The 19,033-nt window shown below is 44.1% G+C and overlaps 3 protein-coding genes and 1 non-coding gene across 11 annotated transcripts in view; 2 read left to right on the top strand and 2 right to left on the bottom strand.

Annotated features, from left to right (window-relative positions):
• Positions 1 to 1,317: 1,317 nt before the first annotated feature.
• DNAJA1 (DnaJ heat shock protein family (Hsp40) member A1) lies at positions 1,318 to 8,805 on the bottom strand. The gene is made up of 8 exons (XM_015849954.2): positions 8,585 to 8,805; positions 8,325 to 8,502; positions 6,958 to 7,062; positions 6,617 to 6,844; positions 5,186 to 5,300; positions 3,316 to 3,431; positions 2,379 to 2,479; positions 1,318 to 2,102 (listed from the first exon to the last, which is right to left on the bottom strand). The coding sequence occupies exons 1-8, from the start codon at positions 8,714 to 8,716 to the stop codon at positions 1,884 to 1,886; spliced, it is 1,194 nt and encodes a 397-aa protein (XP_015705440.1). The 5' UTR covers positions 8,717 to 8,805; the 3' UTR covers positions 1,318 to 1,883.
• A 127-nt stretch (positions 8,806 to 8,932) lies between these two features.
• Positions 8,933 to 18,472, top strand: APTX (aprataxin). 8 transcript variants are annotated; one of them, XR_004305603.1, is made up of 9 exons: positions 8,937 to 9,209; positions 9,432 to 9,478; positions 11,372 to 11,707; positions 11,791 to 11,865; positions 13,108 to 13,167; positions 15,542 to 15,768; positions 16,238 to 16,341; positions 17,201 to 17,745; positions 18,107 to 18,467. XR_004305603.1 is itself a non-coding variant. In XM_032441393.1 (9 exons), coding segments are annotated over exons 1-9 (1,260 nt in total). In that variant the 5' UTR covers positions 8,938 to 9,079; the 3' UTR covers positions 17,596 to 18,467. The 8 variants fall into 8 exon arrangements, 7 of the variants coding, with proteins under 7 accessions (XP_032297287.1, XP_032297283.1, XP_032297282.1 ...); XM_032441393.1 differs by having other exon boundaries at positions 8,938 to 9,209; positions 17,201 to 17,479; positions 17,594 to 18,467; XM_032441395.1 differs by having other exon boundaries at positions 8,939 to 9,209; positions 17,201 to 17,237.
• Positions 15,916 to 16,010, top strand: TRNAI-UAU. Its single transcript has 2 exons — positions 15,916 to 15,953; positions 15,975 to 16,010. It is a non-coding gene; the product is annotated as a tRNA-Ile (tRNA).
• ELP1 (elongator complex protein 1) overlaps positions 18,406 to 19,033 on the bottom strand; it is a 29,269-nt gene continuing 28,641 nt past the window's right edge. Inside the window, exon 36 of the mRNA XM_015849949.2 lies at positions 18,406 to 18,563. Coding sequence (XP_015705435.1) covers positions 18,496 to 18,563 — 68 coding nt within the window. The 3' untranslated portion in view covers positions 18,406 to 18,495. The remainder of the gene's footprint in view (positions 18,564 to 19,033) is intronic.

Below are 19,033 nucleotides of genomic sequence, written 5' to 3'. Positions count from 1 at the left end.
CATAATTGCCCCTGGTCTCCAGGATGTGGGCATTCCTGAAGGCAAGCACACACCAAAGCTTGTGCGTTCATGTAGTCTGTATTCTCCAGGCAGTAAAACATGCTGTGTAGGGGCAGGGGGCCAACGGGCTCACCCTGCTATTGTTTCCTAGCTTTCATTCCCTTGAGGCAGACAACCAGAAACAGATGTCTGCCTTCATGATGGTTGTCTTGAGTAGAAGGCAGTGGGAGTGTTCCATTCCTCCTCATAGCCCTAGCAATGAGAATTGAGATCTATTTGTGGGGGGGAACGTGGACTCTGCTAGTCTCAAGCTGGTTTTAAAATGGAGTATTTAAACCAGTGTTACTCCTGCTACCCTTTGTGTATTAGCAGCAGGACCTTTTCCTGCTGAGAAGGTCCTGCTAGAGAGGATATCTACTCTGTAGCTACCAGAAAGGGAAGTGTAGTTGAGGTTCAGGAACTTTATCACCAGCTGTCTTATATAAAATGAAACCTGCAACTTAAGAGGTTTCCTTCATGAGCTGCTTCCAGCAACATAACAAACACACCAGCCCCATGGCAGCCATTTTGTGAAAGACGAACAATTCACTATACAACAACTTCTTCAGCATGGTATGGGAAGTGTAAGCTGTGTCCTGAACCAGATGGTATTAAGAAGGCCACGCTGGATGTTACATCTGGACTTGTCTTCTCAGCATATTTTATGAAAGAAGATTTTTTTTTTTACAAGGATCTTTCTGTGAATAGCTGCTAAAAATGAGGGGTGTGGTATCTTTAAACCAACAGCTGCTCTAAGAAAAGAGGCAATGAACAATTTTGCAATTATATTGGAAACGCTTCATCTACATAATTAGAACATTCATACAGAATTTTCAAGAGTCAGCTTAAAATAATGCACACAACACATTGAATTCAGAACATCCTTGATGTGTCAGTTGGGACAATGGCTGATAATAAATTTCTGTCTCCTGCAGGCTTGCATATGCCCACAAGCAGGGTGAGCAGTGCTCTCCATGACATACCACTGTAGGGTATCCAATTTCAGTAATTAAGGGCAAAGAAAAGCTTCGCATGCTGGCAGGCTATCCCCAAACAGCACATGTGCTGATAAAGGCCTGGAGTTTTTCACTCATGCATGGTAGCAAAGGAAGCTCCTGCAGTAGCCAAACAACCATTGGCTCTAAACACAGTATTGTGCAGAACATCAGCAAAAAAGCAGTCAGCAATGACCTGAATGAAGCCTCACATTCAGCTCCAAGGTTATAACAGAGGTGGCAAAGAAAAAAAACACCACTGTTTGACCTTAAGAGCAGGAACTTGAGAACTCACAGATCATGTGACTTTAATAGGTTTACAAAGACTGTCCACATCCTTGTTAGCTTCATGTACTATGTGGCTGTGTTAAGAGTCAGTCCCTACTTGACAAACACCAGTGCAAACCCCACACATTAACATGTTATCCTAACTGGTACACAACTTAGCAACTACGTCTTACCGTGACTTATATGCACTTGTGCATATTTTGGAGTATAAGACTTAGAATACACAAAAAGATCACCACAGCAGCTTAGTGTAAGCCTCAGCAATTGCACAAATACAGGAATTACAAGGCTTGAAAGAAAAGACTAGCAGGTGAGAAAGTTGTCTTGTATCATCAGGCAGAAGTGAAGTGTGCTCAATTTGATTTGAGCGTGCATCCTGGAGCTTTACACAAGTTGCAGAGTCAGTTTCATTAGTTTATTTTTTTCCTTTATGCTTTTAGATGGAACAACTATGGCTGGTTATAACAACGAATAGCAGGAAGTGACGGTCAACTGCTTTGTAGTCCTTCACTCATCCACTAATGTATACAAAACGAGCATCACAAGTTACTGATGGCCCTTCTATGAGGTCTGACATTGAACACCGCCTCTAGGGTGGTGTTCATCATCTTCATAGACTTCCCCATTATAGATATGTTTTCTTTTTTGAGATGGATCAAAGTCCACTAAGTTCACTTGCTCCATTTCCTCAGTTTCTTCTATTTCCTGTCTCGCAGGCAGCAGTTTTTCAAGTAACATCAGCTTATCTGAGGAAAGGAAGCCACTCTCTGGGAAGTTCACCTGAAATCATCAAGAGATGGAGTTGAGATACTTGAACTTACCTTTTTCCATTAAATTATGGGTCAAATTATCTGCCAAAGCCAGCTTTATCATCACAGATGACTTAACCCTAGTGCTTTAGGAAATATCAGGTATCAGAGATGTCAAATCTCCTCTCACACAAAGAGCTTCCTGCCACAGCTCCCAGCCATCAGCTTTTCTCCAGAGAATAAGTAAGCTTCTGGATGGAAATCAGGTGCTGACCTGTGTGCTCTGGAATTACATTGACACACTTACCCTGAACTCTATGATGAGACGTCCTTTCTCATATGGTCTGCGATAAATTGGCATGCCTTCATTTAAAACACACTTAATATCCCCGTGCTTCACAACCTGGCCTAAAAAACAAAAGCAAAAGAAGGAACATAGGCAGGAAGCAGTAGCAGATCTAGTTTCCACTCCCTTCAAGATTTATGTAGCTTTCTGCACTGTGTAGAGACAACTACACTGATTGCAGCACTCTGACAGGGACTTGATGCCTGCTAACTTCCAAGTAAGAAAGCTGGCTGACATCCACATTACACTATTGTAACCTTGCTATGCTTCCCAAGGAAGCACACTTACAAGTATGCTAAGTGTTCCATCAGTTCCAGAGCTGAAAAAGTGGTTTTCAGAGACCTGTGGCCTTCAAGTGTCCATGAGGGAAGGTCTGTTACTGTTACAAGTTGCAACACGACACGCAGTTCTCATGCCAGGAAGATTTCTTTATTGCTGTGATGATCATGATGTGTATCTGCATCATCTTCTGTATTCCTGCTTATACTTTTAAGCAAGCCTTTTGTATTCTAACACATGCATTCAATATGTTTCCACTAACAATCCACTGGCTAGAAAGCAAGCAAGTGCCATAACAAGCAGAGCTTACCCTACACCACGGTACAAAACACACCTGTTCATTTATTCAGACCATCTTTCCAGAGCCTCATAATAAGAAAATCAACATTTGACAAGGCCAAGCTGACCTCTCCCTCATGTTACTGTATCACATAAAGAAATAAGTCACTGCTGACTACTATCCAAAAGTTCCTTCTTGTTACAAGATTGGTACTGCAAAGGCTGGGAAGAAAAAGCCTGGTACTGATGTGTTCCTTCTGTGCAAGAAGAGGGACAGCTTCTGTTCCTTTAAGCTTACAGCTTACCTATGCTTGGACTTCAGCAGAAAGCAAGCACTTACCAGGATGGGAGGTAATAATGATAGTTCTATTATCCAGCGTTGTGATAGGCTTTTGAAAGCCACACAGTGCTTCAACCAGTTGTATATCCATGGACAGAAGAAGGTCTTCATCTCGTCTATAGTAGAACCAATCAATAACAGTGACAAGGAAGCAATAAAAGGATCAAATTCACCTTATTAGCAAACTTACTACAGAAAATAATTTTAATATAAGTCTGGACAATTGAAGTAGTATTTATTAAAGCAACAGCTCAAGGATGAATTATGAAACAGTATCCATACCAAGAGCTGTTATTAACTATTTAAAACAAACATTTATTAAAAAGACACACATGCAATAAGGTTTAGCTGTATTCAGTTTTACTTCAGTACTGTTTTTCTATTCTAGGAAAGACTTTCAGCATAAGAACTGCACCAGGGATGGTTAACTCCTTTTTATGTAGATTAACACTCTTGGCTGCATTGGCAAACTCGACACCATTCTCTTATAGTCAACTTCTGAAGACCTGATACTAGGGAAGCGTAAGCACGTTGTGCCCACTCTGGGTTCAGGTGGAAGACCAAGAACAAACAACAAAGTATGCAGATGTAACTGTTTTAGTTACCTATTCTGATCTCAGTAAAGCAGTGCAAGTGATGTCTGCATGCAATGCATGTCCAAGGGCTAAGAAATCTTCAGGCCTATTAAAAGAACTTAGTTATTTCACTCACTCTATTTTAAAGGTCTCAGGAATAAGACTTGCCTGAGAAGTTAATTATAGACAGCGAAGGGAGAAGAGCAACACTCCAGTTGTCCCAGAAACAGCATGACCTCAGCACAAGACTAGAAGACCATTAATATCAAGGGTTCCCTAAGGACACTAGCAATGAAGGCAGTGGGAAGGAAGATGGACAAAAATAAGCAAGCAGAGCTATGAATTCAATACCCAGGTAGCCATGCCAACAGTTTGTTCAAGCTGTCCCTTTAGCATAACTGACTGAGCACCTGGTTTAACTATAAGAAAAATCAGCAAATTTCAACCAACATGAACAGAACTGATTCTTAACCTGAGCATAGAACAGTGTTCTTTTGGCACAGAGTTCAGCACCACAGAGGACAGTCATGCAGACCAGCTGTTGGTTTCCTACCAATCTTTACTCTTAATTCCTATCCACAAGTACAGTGCCAGCTGTGGGTATGAAATGTCCTTCTACTTCCATTGGCTTCTTCCTTAATGCTCCAAACAGAAGCAATGAAACACCAAATGCAACACAAGACATTTAAGATGACCAGCACTACTTAAGTCTAAAAAGTAGTGGATAGGCTAATTCCATGAAGAGTAACCTGAAACAAAGACATCTGCAACACCAAGGCAGTACTACAGGTAACAAAATACTTTAGACATGCTCAATGCTTCCCAGAAGTAAATGAATGATTACACTGCTAGTGCACTTAGGTGGGAGTGTGGCAATTTGCTTTTGGTCAGAAAAGTATATGCTACACTGAAAAAGTCTGTTATAGACAGGATTCCTTAAGAAAAAAATAAAATACTGCAATTTCTTTTTAGTGCCTTGGAGTCAAGTGGGCAATAAATAGTGGCCTACACTAAGCCATGACTTCTAATACAAGGGAGAGAACTGTCATAAAAAAAGCAAGGAAGTATTCAGATATTCCATTGCCAAAGCTCACACAAACATATCTGCTGCTGTTAGAACACAGATGGTTTTAACTAAAAAGAAAACAGGATTTCTGCACACATCAGTACTCACGGGTGACTTCTAGCCACATGATCCTATCTACTCATCTTCCCAGGATAAAAAAGTCCTTTGTAACCATGGAAGCAATTGAACAAGTATCTCAAGTGTTAACACAGAGGACTTAAATTTTTACCTCGTAAACACAGAGTGGTCTTTTTGATCCAAGACGATGATAATATCCCCTGGTTCTAGTCCTGGCTCTTGGTCCCCTTCACCATGGAATGTTATTTTCTGACCATCCTTCATTCCTATTAAAGAAAAAACAACTTTGTCAGCTTCTTAAAAACAAAGAACAGTAGCAAGAAATACTTTTAGAGGCATAATACAGTATCAGGATGTAACTTTATATTGAAATTCAAGATATCAGGAACTTCCTCCCCCTCAAATCAACTCACAATTCCAGCAGATCTTAATGCTGCCAAACTGGGATACAGCTCAAAACTATTAAGCTCACCTAAAAAGCTTGGAACTACCACTTGTCAAGATAAAAACTGTAAGGGGCATCAATATAAGTAACAGTATGACAAGAAAATGAATGCTGCACACAGAATTCGTTTTGAAAAACAACATATCAACCTAAGTTTTAGAACTATATGTGGGAGATACACAAGAAACTTGATTTCAGCAACTACATAGTGCAAGAATTACTTTCCTCAAGATTGTTCCTGTCAAGTAAGAAACCCATTTCACCTACGCAGAAGTCACTGTAAGTAAATTCTAGCTGAATCATGCTAACTCAGTTTTTTTTTCCAACTATGAAAAGAGTAAAAGAAGAAAAGCTTTTCTAAATTATCTCCTTATTAAAAAAAAGTAATGTTTTCTCAGCTAAAAACAAACCCAGATACTATATAATGTGTAAGGTACATCTAAACAAAATAGTTTCAGAAAATAATCAGTAGTTACTCTGTAGCAGTTACATGCTTGCTAGCACAGTTTGTCAGAAAAGCTGCACTACTCCCAAGATTTGTCCATCCAACTTCTGGAAATCCCCAGGGGAAAAGTATTTGTCACACTCAACACACTGCATTCTCCCACCACCGTGAGGGTTCATATATTAAATTACATTTTGCCAGGCAAATATCAGCTATGCTGAGCAGTACTGTAGGGGTTGCATTGCAAACAGTTCCAAGCATTACAGGCTTAGCACCATCTTTGCACCCAATTACTGTAGCAGACCTGGTTCCCCTTCACACTGAAACACAGTAGAAGTGATCGGAGTCTGCATAGTTTCCCGACACACAGAAAACTCATTGCGAAAGCTGAACCAAGTGACATGTTTACCTGATCACAACTTGCACTTACAGAACAGCACCAGATAAAAATAATTCACTACTTACAATATTGCACATTTCTCCATTTGTTATTCACTATGCACACAAAAAATTAACATAGCGCAAACATTCCCTAAACACAGGTCTACTGTTGAAGACGGTAAAAGTCTAGTCCATTGTTTTCAAGGGTGCCACTCACCAAGCTGACACTACGCATTTGTTAATGTTTAAGAACTACAAAGGCAGCGTCAGTACAACCAAGGTTAACCCTGCATCTTACCAAGTCACCTCACCTTTGTCAATGTGCACTTCTAGTATTTTCTTCTCCCTAACAATTTTCCTGCCGTTGCAGCTCTTGCAGCGGTCCTTGGGGCTGATGCGCTCTCCATGCCCCTGGCACTCCATACACACAGACTGGATTTGCTGCACCATGCCCGGCCCAATCTGGTGAATTCTGATTTGCATGCCTGTCCCTCTGCAGTTCGGGCAGCATTCTACTGCACCCTTCTTACCACCACGACCTGGAGAGAAAAATCAGAGATGGGTAACAGAGATCTCTCATTGCTTCTGGCAATGCATAAGTTAATTCTGCATCTCCAGAGAGAAGGAATTATAGTCAACATTTCACAGTTACCTTCACATTTGTCACATATAACATTCTTCTGCAGTGCAAGTTTTCTTGTTGCACCATTGTACATATCTTCTAAACTCACTGATAACTGATGGACCACATTTTTGCCTGTGAAAGAAAACATTTACTTTAGTTTGCAAATGGACTCAAAGTAACAGTACAATTTCCATATCATGCTAAAACAAGCTTCTGTAGCCTTTAACATCTTGTTTCACAGTTCTCTCACTACTTGTATTAGTCAGTTTCCCAGTTGTACTGTAGTTAGGTAAGGGTTCTAAAGGCATTAACACCTCTCTATTAGAAGAAATCTGACTCACGTCTGAGGGAACACACAATAGATGTAACAGAAGTGTGAAACACTACATTTTACTTCCAGATTCAAAACTTCTGCTTTAACTGAAGTTCTTCTACAAGGAAGTGGGAGGCACAACCTAAAGCCAGTTAGGCTTTTTCTGTCTCTCATGAAGGGACTTCTGGAAACTAATCTGAGTAACTACACTTCTACAATCAGGAATTCATTAGAATTTTAGGAACAAGGGAACCAGTTCAGGGAAGTACAGCAAGTTCTATCTTACTAAGAATACTCTGATACAGCCTTTTAAATTCCCTTTGTCCCACTAGGAAGAGAAGTGCTGTGGCCAGTGCTGCTTTTAAGCAGTTTAATTAACATCAGCCTTCCCTTATGCTACCTCTAGATTTTAACTTTTGAGCAGAACATTACTGCAGCTGCACTCAATCCAGTTCAACTAAATATCACAAGAAGGCTTCAGAGTCAAAGTAACTTGGTTATCTTATTTAGATAAAGCCACAGAATCACAGAATGACCCGGGTTGGAAGGGACCTCAAGGATCATGTAGTTCCAACCCCCTGCCTGGCAGGGCCACCAAACACACACATTTACTAGATCAGGTTGCCCAGGGCCCCGTCCAACCTGGGGCCACTTACAATGTAAGATCAACTTCCATTTTGATATCGTGGCACCTTACTTAGCACTTACTTTAAGGCTTGTTACTCCTGCGTTTCCTACTCAGTAACAAAAGCTAGGCAACCATTCAGCCAAAGCTTTCCAAGCACAAAGCCCGGTTAGAGACCAACACAAAGCACGGCTTCAAACATTGCACTATGCAACTACCCTCCCCTTGTTTGCTTCGCGCGTTAAGGGACGGCACTTCGGCCGCTTGCACAGATCGGATCCTTAAGGTAAGGAAGCTCACTAAGCCGCACCCCCCACTCAGCTCATTAACCACGGCCTTCAGCGCTACATCTCGCGTTCCCTGAGCAGCCCTCCACCCCCAGGCTGCCTACGGGAACATCCTAAGAACAGCAGAACTGCTCTGCGGGCCCGGGATGGGGTCAGAAGCCGCTCATACCTCTCCTCTCCCTCTGCATCCTCCCACCGCCGCCGAAGAACATGTCGAAAATATCCATGGGGGACCCGAAGCCGCCTCCCGATCCGCCCTCCTTGATGGCCTGCTCGCCGCCCTTGTTGTACAGGTCCCTCTTCTTGGGGTCGGACAGCACCTCATAGGCCTGTGAGATCTGTTTGAACTGCGGGATGGACACACACACACCTCAGACACCCCGCGGTCCCGCCGCTCCCGGCCCTCATTCCCTGCCGCCCCTCACCCACCTTCTCTCCCTCATTGGGGTTCTTATCGGGGTGGTACTTCAGGGCCAGCTTGCGGTACGCCTTCTTCAGCTCCTCAGCCGAGGCGTTGGGGCTGACGCCCAGCACATCGTAGTACCTGGTCTCCTTCACCATGTTGGGCCCTCACTGCCCGCTCTGCCCACACAGCCCCGCTCCGCTCCCGACTCTTCTGGAAAGTTCGGAGCCGGGCCGTATCCGGCGCTTTTGAGACGGCGCCGCCCCGCCCCGGAAGTCAGCTTCAAGAGAGGAACAACCAATAGGAGAAGGAGGCGGAGCGCGCTAAGCCAATCAGCGCCTTCAGCCTCAGCGAGGCCCCGCCCACTCAGGCAGAAGGACTCGAGACGGGAGCGCGCATGCGTCCTTGGCGGAGGTTGTGCGGGGTCGTGCGCGGTGTAGGCCGCGTTGCCATGGTGCGGCCCGCGATGGCGGGCGGCGCGGCCCGGTAACGCGGTGTGTGCTCGGCTCCACAGCGCGGCCATGAGGGACTGCTGGCTGCTGGCCATGGAGGAGCGAGGCCTACGGGTGCTGCTGCCCCACATGGCCGACGTGGTGCTGGGCCGCGGGCCGCTCACAGGCATCACCGACAGGAGGTGCTCGCGGCGGCAAGGTAAGGCCGCGCCTCCCGGCTGCTGCAGCGAGCATAAGGGGGGGGGGGAGTGCTGTCATGTCAGCTTCATCCTTGTGTGTTGTTGCTTAGGACGTGGGTGATGAGGCAGAGCTCTTCTCTCTGCCGCAAGGCTGAGGGTGCACGAGTGTTTTCCCCAAGGGCTGGGTGGGTGGATTTCAGGCCTTTCTTTTCACGGCTTTTCATGACTTTTTGTTCTTTCAGTTGTGTTGAAAGCAGACTGTAACGAGGGATATGTTACTGTTAAGCAGGTATGTTTTTAAGCGGTTTCTTAGTGTTTCTAATGCTTACTGGCCTGTTATGCTTGAAGTCCACTAATACTGCGAATTACAGATCTCATCCTAGATTATGAAGTCCTGGAGCTATTTTGTGGCCATCAGGAGTTCATCAGATGGTCACAGAATCACAGAATGACCCGGGTTGGAAGGGACCTCAAGGATCATGTAGTTCCAACCCCCTGCCTGGCAGGGCCACCAAACATACACCTTTACTAGATCAGGTTGCCCAGGGCCCCGTCCAACCTGGTCTTGAACACCTCCAAGGACGGCGGCATCCACAAACCTCCCTGGGCAGCCTGTTCCAGGGCCTAACCACTCTCCTAGTGAAGAACTTCCCCCTAACATCCAACCTAAATCTTCCCTCTTTTAACTTATAACCATTTCCCCGTGTCCTGCTATTGTCAGCCCTTTCAAAGAGTTTACTCCCCTCCTGGGTGTGGGTTCCCTTCAGGTACTGAAAGGCTGCAATGAGGTCACCCTGCAACCTTCTCTTCTCTAGGCTGAACAAACCCAATTCCCTCAGCCTGTCCTCATAGGGGAGATGCTCCAGCCCCCTGATCATCTTCGTCAGAAAGTCCTCAGAAAGGGTCTGTTTTCCATTTGTACCTCAATGCAGGAGCGCACAGCTGTATTGCTGTCCTGCAATGTGACATGTGCTTTGTTTGACTGAAACTGGCACTGTAGGATGAGGAGGCTTTGGCTAGGATTGGGCAGTCACTCCATCAGATTGAAGATGAGGTGATGAGAAGCATAGTGATGTCTTGTGAAACAAGCATGTTTATGACCGACAGGGTTAAAGAAACATGAGAAGAGTTTATCAGTCAGAAGCAAGAACTGGTTTCCAAAACTTGTTTTGTATATAAACATGAACCAGAAGCATTTAGCTGAAGGCAGGGACTCGTTTCCAAGGGTAGTCTGCATAGCCATACAAAATCTGCTCAGTTGGCCCATGTAGGTTGCCCATGCCATGTTGTGTTACCAGGTATTGCTTTTCCATTACCAGCTGAACTTCAGTAGCTTCTGAGTCTTTAAAACATTATTTTGAATAGAAAACAATTTTCAAGTTGTGTTAAAAGCATAAGGTTTTATGCTTTTATATATAAAAAAGGTTATAAAAGGTTAAAAGCATAAAAATGTACTTCAGCCTGTATATACCTGGCACGAGCTGAGGTGGGCAGAGAGGTTTAGTGTAACTCCAAAGAACAGACACATGTTCTCACTGGCTGTGTTTGAACAGTTAGTTGTGGTCTGGGCAGTGGTACATCTGGCCTGGGAAACAAGAATGGGGGCTGGGAGCTGAGCCCTGTGCAACAGTGTCCTTTGGGAGCTCCAGTAAACTTGTTTCCTCGTTTCTCTTTTCATTACACAGGAGGGAGTGCATTGCAAGTGTTAGCAGTGTGCTGTGGTTAAATGAGAGCTAGCTGCTGTGAGCCTAAACAACCATCTCTTGAGATGAGCTGCAAGTACAGGCTTATGTATTTGAAGGTAGATGTATTGATGGGGTGGCATTCGATAGGTGCTGGATAGATAGCAAAATGTAGTAACAAAGAAAAGAGGATTGACAGAAAATAATGTGAAGTGAGCTTTCTGTGAATTGCTGTATTGAAATAGCTTGTTAAAACTGCTGTTATTTTTTTCAGAAATAATTGTTGCTGAAGCTTTGGTTTGTGTCCAAATGGCTGCAGTCATGAGATTGGTCATTGCCTGGTGCTGCCAATCTTGAGCTTCCCAGAATGGGATGGGGTGGAGTAAAAACCAAACACATAAGCTTTACAGCATGGTGGTTCTCAGGGGTAGCTGACCAGTCGCTGCTGGTGATTTCAGTTACAACATCAGCTTTTAAAATTATTTTTCTCTCTACCAAAGATAGGAGTCAACACAACTAGTGTTGACTTAGTGGATGTTGGCAAGGGTGAAGAGGTGAAAATGAGGCCAGGCCAAGTTCTGCATATGGTGAACAGACGTTACCCCTTTGTGGTGGAATTTAGTGAATTTAGTGAAGAATCAGAGGAAACTGTTACGGAAGAAGAAGAGAAAACACAAACTGAAAAGAGGCCATTTGAGGAGTCCTGTGTGGATGATACAGAAAATGTTCCCAGAAAGGCAAAGAAGATGATGGTGATGGATACACTAAGCAGTTTTTCAGACTTCAGGCCAAGCAAGAGTAGCACACCTCTATTTGAAGAGTCAACGAGCGGAAAGGCAAGTGTATTTGTATCAGTACTTCTGCTGTTTCTCCTGGAGTTGTCTTCTCCATTAGAAAGTTTTCATCTTTATTTCTGTAGGTGCTGTCTGTGGGGAACTTCTCAGGTGAACCTGTGTCCCAGGAGTGTTCAGAACATGAGTTGTCACATACAAAGGTCTGTTCCTGATGTCACGTAGCTCCTGAGAGCACAGCCTGGATCCCATGTTAGCTTGAGCTGGGGAGTGCTAAAGAAAGGAGCTTGCTTCAGCAAGTAAGGTCTTAATCTCTGGTTCCTGCTGCAGTTTCTTTCAGAAGAGCTGAGTTCCACTGAGCTCTGCTTAGCTGGAGTTGCACAGTGTGCAGGCACTTGAGATGAGATCTGCTCTCTTACAAGTAGAACAGTGGTTATCTAAACGCTTACATACAGAAAATGGAACACCTTGACCTTTTTTCTTTTTTTCTTTTTCCTGCTGTTTGGTTCATTCCTTAAGGTAGAACTGTATTTATGTTCATGTTGCCAGCCACAGTGTTTTGAAAGGAAATTTTTAGCTCCACTGACGTGGGCAAAATGCATAAGACCATTCAGACAGTAAGAGTGCAGGACCAAATTTCAGTCTCAAATTCCGGTGGGCTGACCACTTACATCACTGCTGACCTCATGCTGATTATGTTAGGATCAGATTTGAGATGCTGTGATCAGAGAAAGATGGCTATTCAGTGTTTCCCTGTCAGTACTGGAATAACATTCAGATGCCTTGCTTTGTAAGAATGTCATAAAGATCATCATTGGCAATGCCTGTGAAGTACTCTGAATAGATAAAATATGATGTATTTTTAAAATGTGCACTCTAAGCATCTTTTACTTGGAGCTGGATAACAAAATTAAGAAATAATGTGCCAGTTCTGGCTTGATTCTCTGGTACTTTTCTTGTTTTCTTTACAAACCACTCTGTCTTGCAGAGTATTGGGAGATAAATACACCCAGAGTAGGGCCAGGCACCACAACAGTGCTTCTTTGTTCTGTGCAGAGCAACATGTGATGAGACAGTAAATGGTGATCCTTCTATCTCCTCTGGCCCTTGTGATGCATGAAGCAGCAGGTCTTGTAGTAAAATGATCTGTCATCAGTGGTAATCAAGGTCTGTGCTGTGATGTGAGCAGATCTAGAGCTCTTTGTTGTTAAATTTACAGCTTAAAATGTGAAAATGTCCAGGTTAAAATATACAAGAGTAGCTCTGTGGGTCATTTGGATGGAGGGCTGTGTTGGTGTTCATGGAAAGGAAACGATTCATCCGTTGTTCATGTGGTATCACTGTAGTTCCAGTGAAAGTATGTAACAAAATGTTTTAAAATACGTAATTAGATTCTTAATTCACTTATAAAATTGTGAGTTTTTTTTCTTCTTTCTGTGTTTTAGGAACATTTGGGGCACTGGAGTCAAGGTTTAAAGAGTGCCATGCAAGATCCAAAAGAGCAGGTGAGTACTATGCACTTGTACTTCACAGTACTTCTTGTCTGAGTCAGTGAGCAGTCTTCTTTCCTTCAGCAGTTTACATTAATAGTGTGGTTCACTGGTGGATTACTGCACAAGAGCTGCATCTGATAGAATCTGGGAGGCTCTGCTGTGCTGATTTTGTGCAGTGTCAGAACTTCCTTGTCTTGGCGTTCCCCACACTGTCAAGTTTATCCGATGTTTTAAAAAGGTTGCATGGAGAGCAGGTGCACTGTGCGGCCGCTTTAGCATGGAAACCAATTAAAACAAGGCCGTGGTTTCAAGCTGAGATTCCTATTTTCTGGCAGTCAGCACTGTTGTATTTCCAAGTGTGGTGCAGCTTCATCATTTACAGTAATTTTAACTGTGCAGCACCTGGGCAGCAGCTGAAGGATGTGACCTCTTGCTCCTTCTCTACCCCATTTCCTCATAACTGCAGGAGTTTCCTGGGTGCCTTCTTCTAACCCTCTATAGATACTCCAGGTGCTTCTTTTTTCCTTTGTTTCCCTGTGGCTGCATCTTGCTTTTCTTTGAGCTCTGTGGCCAGTCTGACCACCCAAGCCACTGTGTGTTTGAGTTTGGAGGTGGCTTCCAAACGTGAGGGCTCCACAGCCACAGTAGGCCCCTCCAGGAGACTGTCATCCTTAGGCTGGAAGCAGTTTCACTGATTACCCATCAGAATGTCCCAATTTCTTTTTCCCCCCCTCACTTTTTGTCTGTCAGTAATTTCAAATGAGTCTGTCAGGAATGATAAAGCTATCAAAGTACTTGCTTACCTTTTAAACCTGAAGCTCAATATTCACTCTTTGAGATTCCCGTAGCACTTAAGACAGTGTTTTCTTGACCAGAAAGACAAGCTGTTCTTAAAACTGTTGTCTGAACGTTAGAATGCTGTAGGTGCGGCTTAGTGTTAGCTTTATTAGTTGTGGTTCAGAATTAAATATACAAATAACAGATCTCCCATCTTCGCTTCTTAAACATACCTTAAAGAAAGGAGAAAACATCTTTTTTTCTGGAAGCATTTGCTTACAGTAACGATTTGTATGCTGATAAGATTTTAATCTTCTTTCCTGTAGAGCAAGACTGATCAGCTCTGCACATAAACATACAAAAAGAGTTAGCAAAGATGACAAAGACATCGTCCATCTCTCACCCGCAGACTTGCTGTTAACAGAGCAGAGAGAGGGCACGCTGTTTCTGCTTCAGAAGCTGATAGATTTTTATTGCCATGGGCAGGCTGTGCTGTCCTGCTCTCCACATGCTCTGGTACTGTTTCTATTGATTAACTGCATCTAGTTGATGCACAGGGCAAGAAAAACACAACAAACAAAAAGGTCAAGGGGAAGGAGAGCAATAGAGACAGAGAAACCTGTTCTTTTTGTGAACGATCTTTAAAAGTAGCATCTTGGGTAGCATCAACTGAATTAGCTTGGATCTTAAAGTCTTGGCTTTGTAATGCTGGATGAGATGTACAGTGCTGAGCGTCCTGCTCCACCTCTGAGACTTGTGTTTCACCACAGAGCACAGGGAGTCCACTCATATGTGCTCTGCATTGAGTGCAGTGCCATCGTTGTCACTGCAGAGCCCACAAAGTTTAGATGTGGCCTGATGGAGGGAAGGATCCTCAACTGCAAACTGCACTTGTGAGTCCAGGCTATTTTCTAGAGAGTTCCCATTGATGATTGAAGTATTTCTTGTTGAACAAGAATAGAAGGCTTTTTCCTTAAAGAAAAGCTGTAGAATGACTTGCGGAATCAAACTCCATAACCACAAAGTAGTTATAAAGCAGGTATATTTCAGCCCTGCGGGAGGGGCACCCCCCAAACTGGTTCCAGCTTGCCCTGTGGACATCTAATCACCACACTGTTCTCGGGCTGTTCCACCCTTATCTTCATGGCCTTCATCCCCTTGTTTTCTCAGACTTAGTGTCTGCAATTCCCCCTCTCTCTGCCTCCCCTTAACATAAACTATCTGTATCTACAGATAGATGAGGCCTCTTTTCCCTATCTGTAGCAAAGTGTTCCCTTTTTATCTATTATGGGGTCCTTTTTCACTCTTCAGAATGCCTCTGTAGCTACTGTATGCTTGGTGTGGCAGAGGAGCACACACTGGACTAGCATGGCTCCAGCCAAAGCCATGAAGGGAAGCACTCTGCTGCTTAGTATTTCTCCTGTGTAGAGACTTTTCCTGGCTTTTTTTCCTGGCAGTCACAGTTCCACTAGCAACGCATACATGTGCTGCAGGACCTCTGCAGCCATGATGGGATGTGCAGATGGATGTTACCTCACTCAGTAAATGCAGTGCAGATAGGGACAGGGCATTTAACTTCAATAAATGATTGAGTTTCTTTTTTTACTAGGTTTATAAGGATGAGAAGACTGTAGTCATCAAGGATAAATATCCCAAAGCACGTTACCACTGGCTTATTTTACCGTGGGACTCCATTTCTAGCCTCAAATCAGTCACCAGAGAGCATCTTGAGCTCCTGGAACATATGCACTCAGTTGGGCAAAAAATGATTGAACAGTGCCCTGCCAAAGGAAGCCTGGAGTTCCGGCTGGGTTACCACGCCATTCCCAGCATGAGGTAAGCCCAGGGGAGCCGTCAGGCAGACACCCTGCTTTCCTGGATGTACAGAGCTGGGTCTGATGGTGACCAGCACCAGCACCATCCCCACAGACACTTAGCTCTGCTTATGGCTGCTGCTGAGCTGCTGCTGCCCTGCATGTGCCGGCTCCAGTGGCGCAACCGGTTAGCGCGCGGTACTTATACAGCAGTACTGACGATGAGCAATGCCGAGGTTGTGAGTTCGAGCCTCACCTGGAGCACAATGCTTTTGTCCTACCCACAGCAGGAGGGTTTGGGGCTGTATGGCCTTCTAAGGTGCTCATCTTCTTTCTGTGTCTGGATAGTGTGTCTCAGGACTGACCTTTAAGACTGATGTGTAAGACTGGCAGTCTGTCTCTTTGCAGACATGTTTGCAACTGATTCTACTGCAAGAGAACTTCATGCATTAACACTTTTCATTCTGTCTTACCTATGTGATCTGTTGTAGTCAACTGCATTTGCACGTAATCAGCCAAGATTTTGATTCCCCTGCTCTGAAAACCAAAAAGCATTGGAACTCCTTTACCACAGAATACTTCCTCAACTCCAAAGGTAATTATTAGAAAAGGTTTTTCACAGCATAATCATGATTGTGGGTTCTGACTTTTGGGCTTTCTTCCCTAGAAAAGGCCATAAATTCTATTAAAGTAAGAGAAAGGTTTGATGTGATTGCAGATACTGAGGAACAGCACTAAGTGGAAGTCAGTCAGATTGTGTGGTGTGTTTAAGTAAAACAACACAGTAGTGATGTGCAGTGTGTTGAGCAGTGTGCAGATTTGGTACTGCCACACATCTCACAGTGTTTCATGGCCTCAGTACCTCCTGTCTGATTTCATTTCAGATGTGATAGAGATGGTACGAAGTGAAGGGAAAGTAACGGTGAATGATCAGGCCTCTGAACTTCTCAAATTGCCCCTCAAGTGCCATATCTGCAAACAGCAGCTGTCCACTATCCCACAGCTAAAGGAACATCTCAAGAAACACTGGACAAATTGACTACAAAAAAATCATTGGCAGCCCGTGTGCTCAGATTTCAGGTTAACACGAAGGGTGTGAAGGGACACGTGGTTTTTGTTAACTGGAGCGGGAAAAAAGGTATGGGAAATCGTATCAACGGCAGCACTGTCAGAGCTCAGAGAAAAAGAATAAAATAAAATGACTTCTGAAATGAAAGGTGCTTGCAGCTTTGTGACACTGCCCCACTGTGTTGTGTGTGAATGGAAGTCTGGAAGAGGTGCTTTGTTTGGGTGAATTAATTCATTTTAATTCAGAGCTGCACTCAGATATAGGTTTCAGCAGGAGAGGGGGAAAAGAAATGATTTAGAGGTTTGCAATTGCTTGGCTGCTTACTTTGAGCAGGGCACAGAAATGTCACCGTGTTCTGGTGCTTTATCTTTGTGTCTGTGTGCAGTGATGAAGATTCAGCCAGAGGACTGCGCTGTTCTGAGGTCAGTGCCTTCCCTGTGTCCCAGTGCTGACAAGAAGAAATACACTGTCGTGTTAGAAGCCTTTTACATGCCTGCCATACACCTTGCATACCACAACCACACATCCCTGAACACTATAGAAAAACCTCAGCTCTTGCAGTTGGCAGCAGCCGTGGTGCTTTGTGTGTGGTTCCCATCCACGAAGCAGCACTGGGAGAGCAGACGATGCTGCCTTGGACATCACACATTATCTCAGTTACTATGTGAGTCTGGAAACACGTTCACAGAATACCATCTCACTGTAGTGTTGGGTTCTGTGCACACATTGTGCTGTAAGATCTCTGGATCTTATGAGGGTGTTACATTTGCTTCTTAAGGAAGACCACATGGATTACCAGCTGCTAGATGGCCATCTCATCACTGTAGGAAAGGAGAGATTCCTGTGTGCTGGAGCACTTCTCAAACCATTCTTATTTGATCCACAGCAGACAAGGTCTTTGCAGCTGGCACTCGGCTGTCTCAAAAACTGGTAAGGGCATCCTCAGAAACACAGGTGGGAATACCTGCTGCCTGGGGGGCAGTGCTGTGATGGAGGGTTGTCCTGACTGCTTCAAGAGCAAACTGAACAGGATGTGCCAGAGGGGCAGCATCAGTGTACTTCTCAAAGGGTAAAACAGAAACATCAGTGGGGAAATGCAGGGGAGGGAAACTCCTGGCTGCTGCTGAAGCAGGAGCTGAAGTTCAGTCATGGTAAGGGTGCTGGCTCCAGCTGTTACCCCTTTGTCTAAGCTCACTCAGGACAGGTAAGGTAGAGAGAAACAAGAAGGGATCTTAGAGATGAAGCAGTCTTCCTCCCAGATGGCAGATCTGAATTGATTTTATCTTGACAGGAGAACGTCTCTGAAACCAGAGGGCCTCCAGCTTTGACCACCAGCACAACAAAAAAATAATGGTGATGTAGCTAAATCAGGATGAACGGCTTAAAATATGGCCTGCCTTCATCATCCATGGGAGGAGGTGACAGCAGTGAACAGAACCCATTGAGCAGTGGGGGATTTGCTTCATCCAGAAGGGAGGGAACAGTAGTGGCAGAAGCTGGACTTAGAGCCACACAGCCTCACAAACCAACCATGGGTCAAAGTTACATCAGTCAGAAGGATCATTCACTTGCATGGCCACAAGAGCAGTATAGCAGGAATACCAGGACAACAATGTTTTAATAAAGGTGTAATAAAAGTACATGAAAAGTAACAGTCCACCAGGATTCCTTGACTTTTCATTACTGGAAAAGATGCAGTTTCCACTGTAGATTTTTATTGAGTTTTGGTGCAATGAGTAATTCTGGATCTGAAAGACAAAGATGAGAAATGTCAGAACAGAAGGTAAGAGCAGTATGGTTTCCTCATGACCTGTCATCTAGTCAGCTTGCTTCTGTTTCCATCAAAGAACACCAAGAAGTCTCAGACAGCATCACCTTTCAGCAGCTATCACCAGCCTCTCTCTTTAAAATTGTAACAGTTGCAAGGGCTTCAAGGTGGCAAATTACCATGAAATCCTATAGACTAACCTGGCTCCCAAACCTGGCCAAGGTGCCAACATTAGACAAAAAGATAAACTCAGGAAGGACAAGCAGACTTACCTGACACAGCCCTATGAAAAGAGACTTCCAGTTCCCTCACAACATACAGAGGCTAAACACACAGAAATCAGGAGCAGCACAACTCAGGCAGTGGTTTTAATAAAGTACTTGAGAGCAAACAAATCCTTACTAAGAAGGCTGCTCACTTGTCTAAAGATGACACCATAACATACAGCAA

Source organism: Coturnix japonica, chromosome Z (genome assembly GCF_001577835.2).
Source record: "Coturnix japonica isolate 7356 chromosome Z, Coturnix japonica 2.1, whole genome shotgun sequence".
Lineage (NCBI taxonomy): Eukaryota > Metazoa > Chordata > Aves > Galliformes > Phasianidae > Coturnix > Coturnix japonica.
The sequence above is the reverse complement of the archived record's forward strand: the minus strand, read 5'-3'. Positions and strand labels throughout refer to the sequence as shown.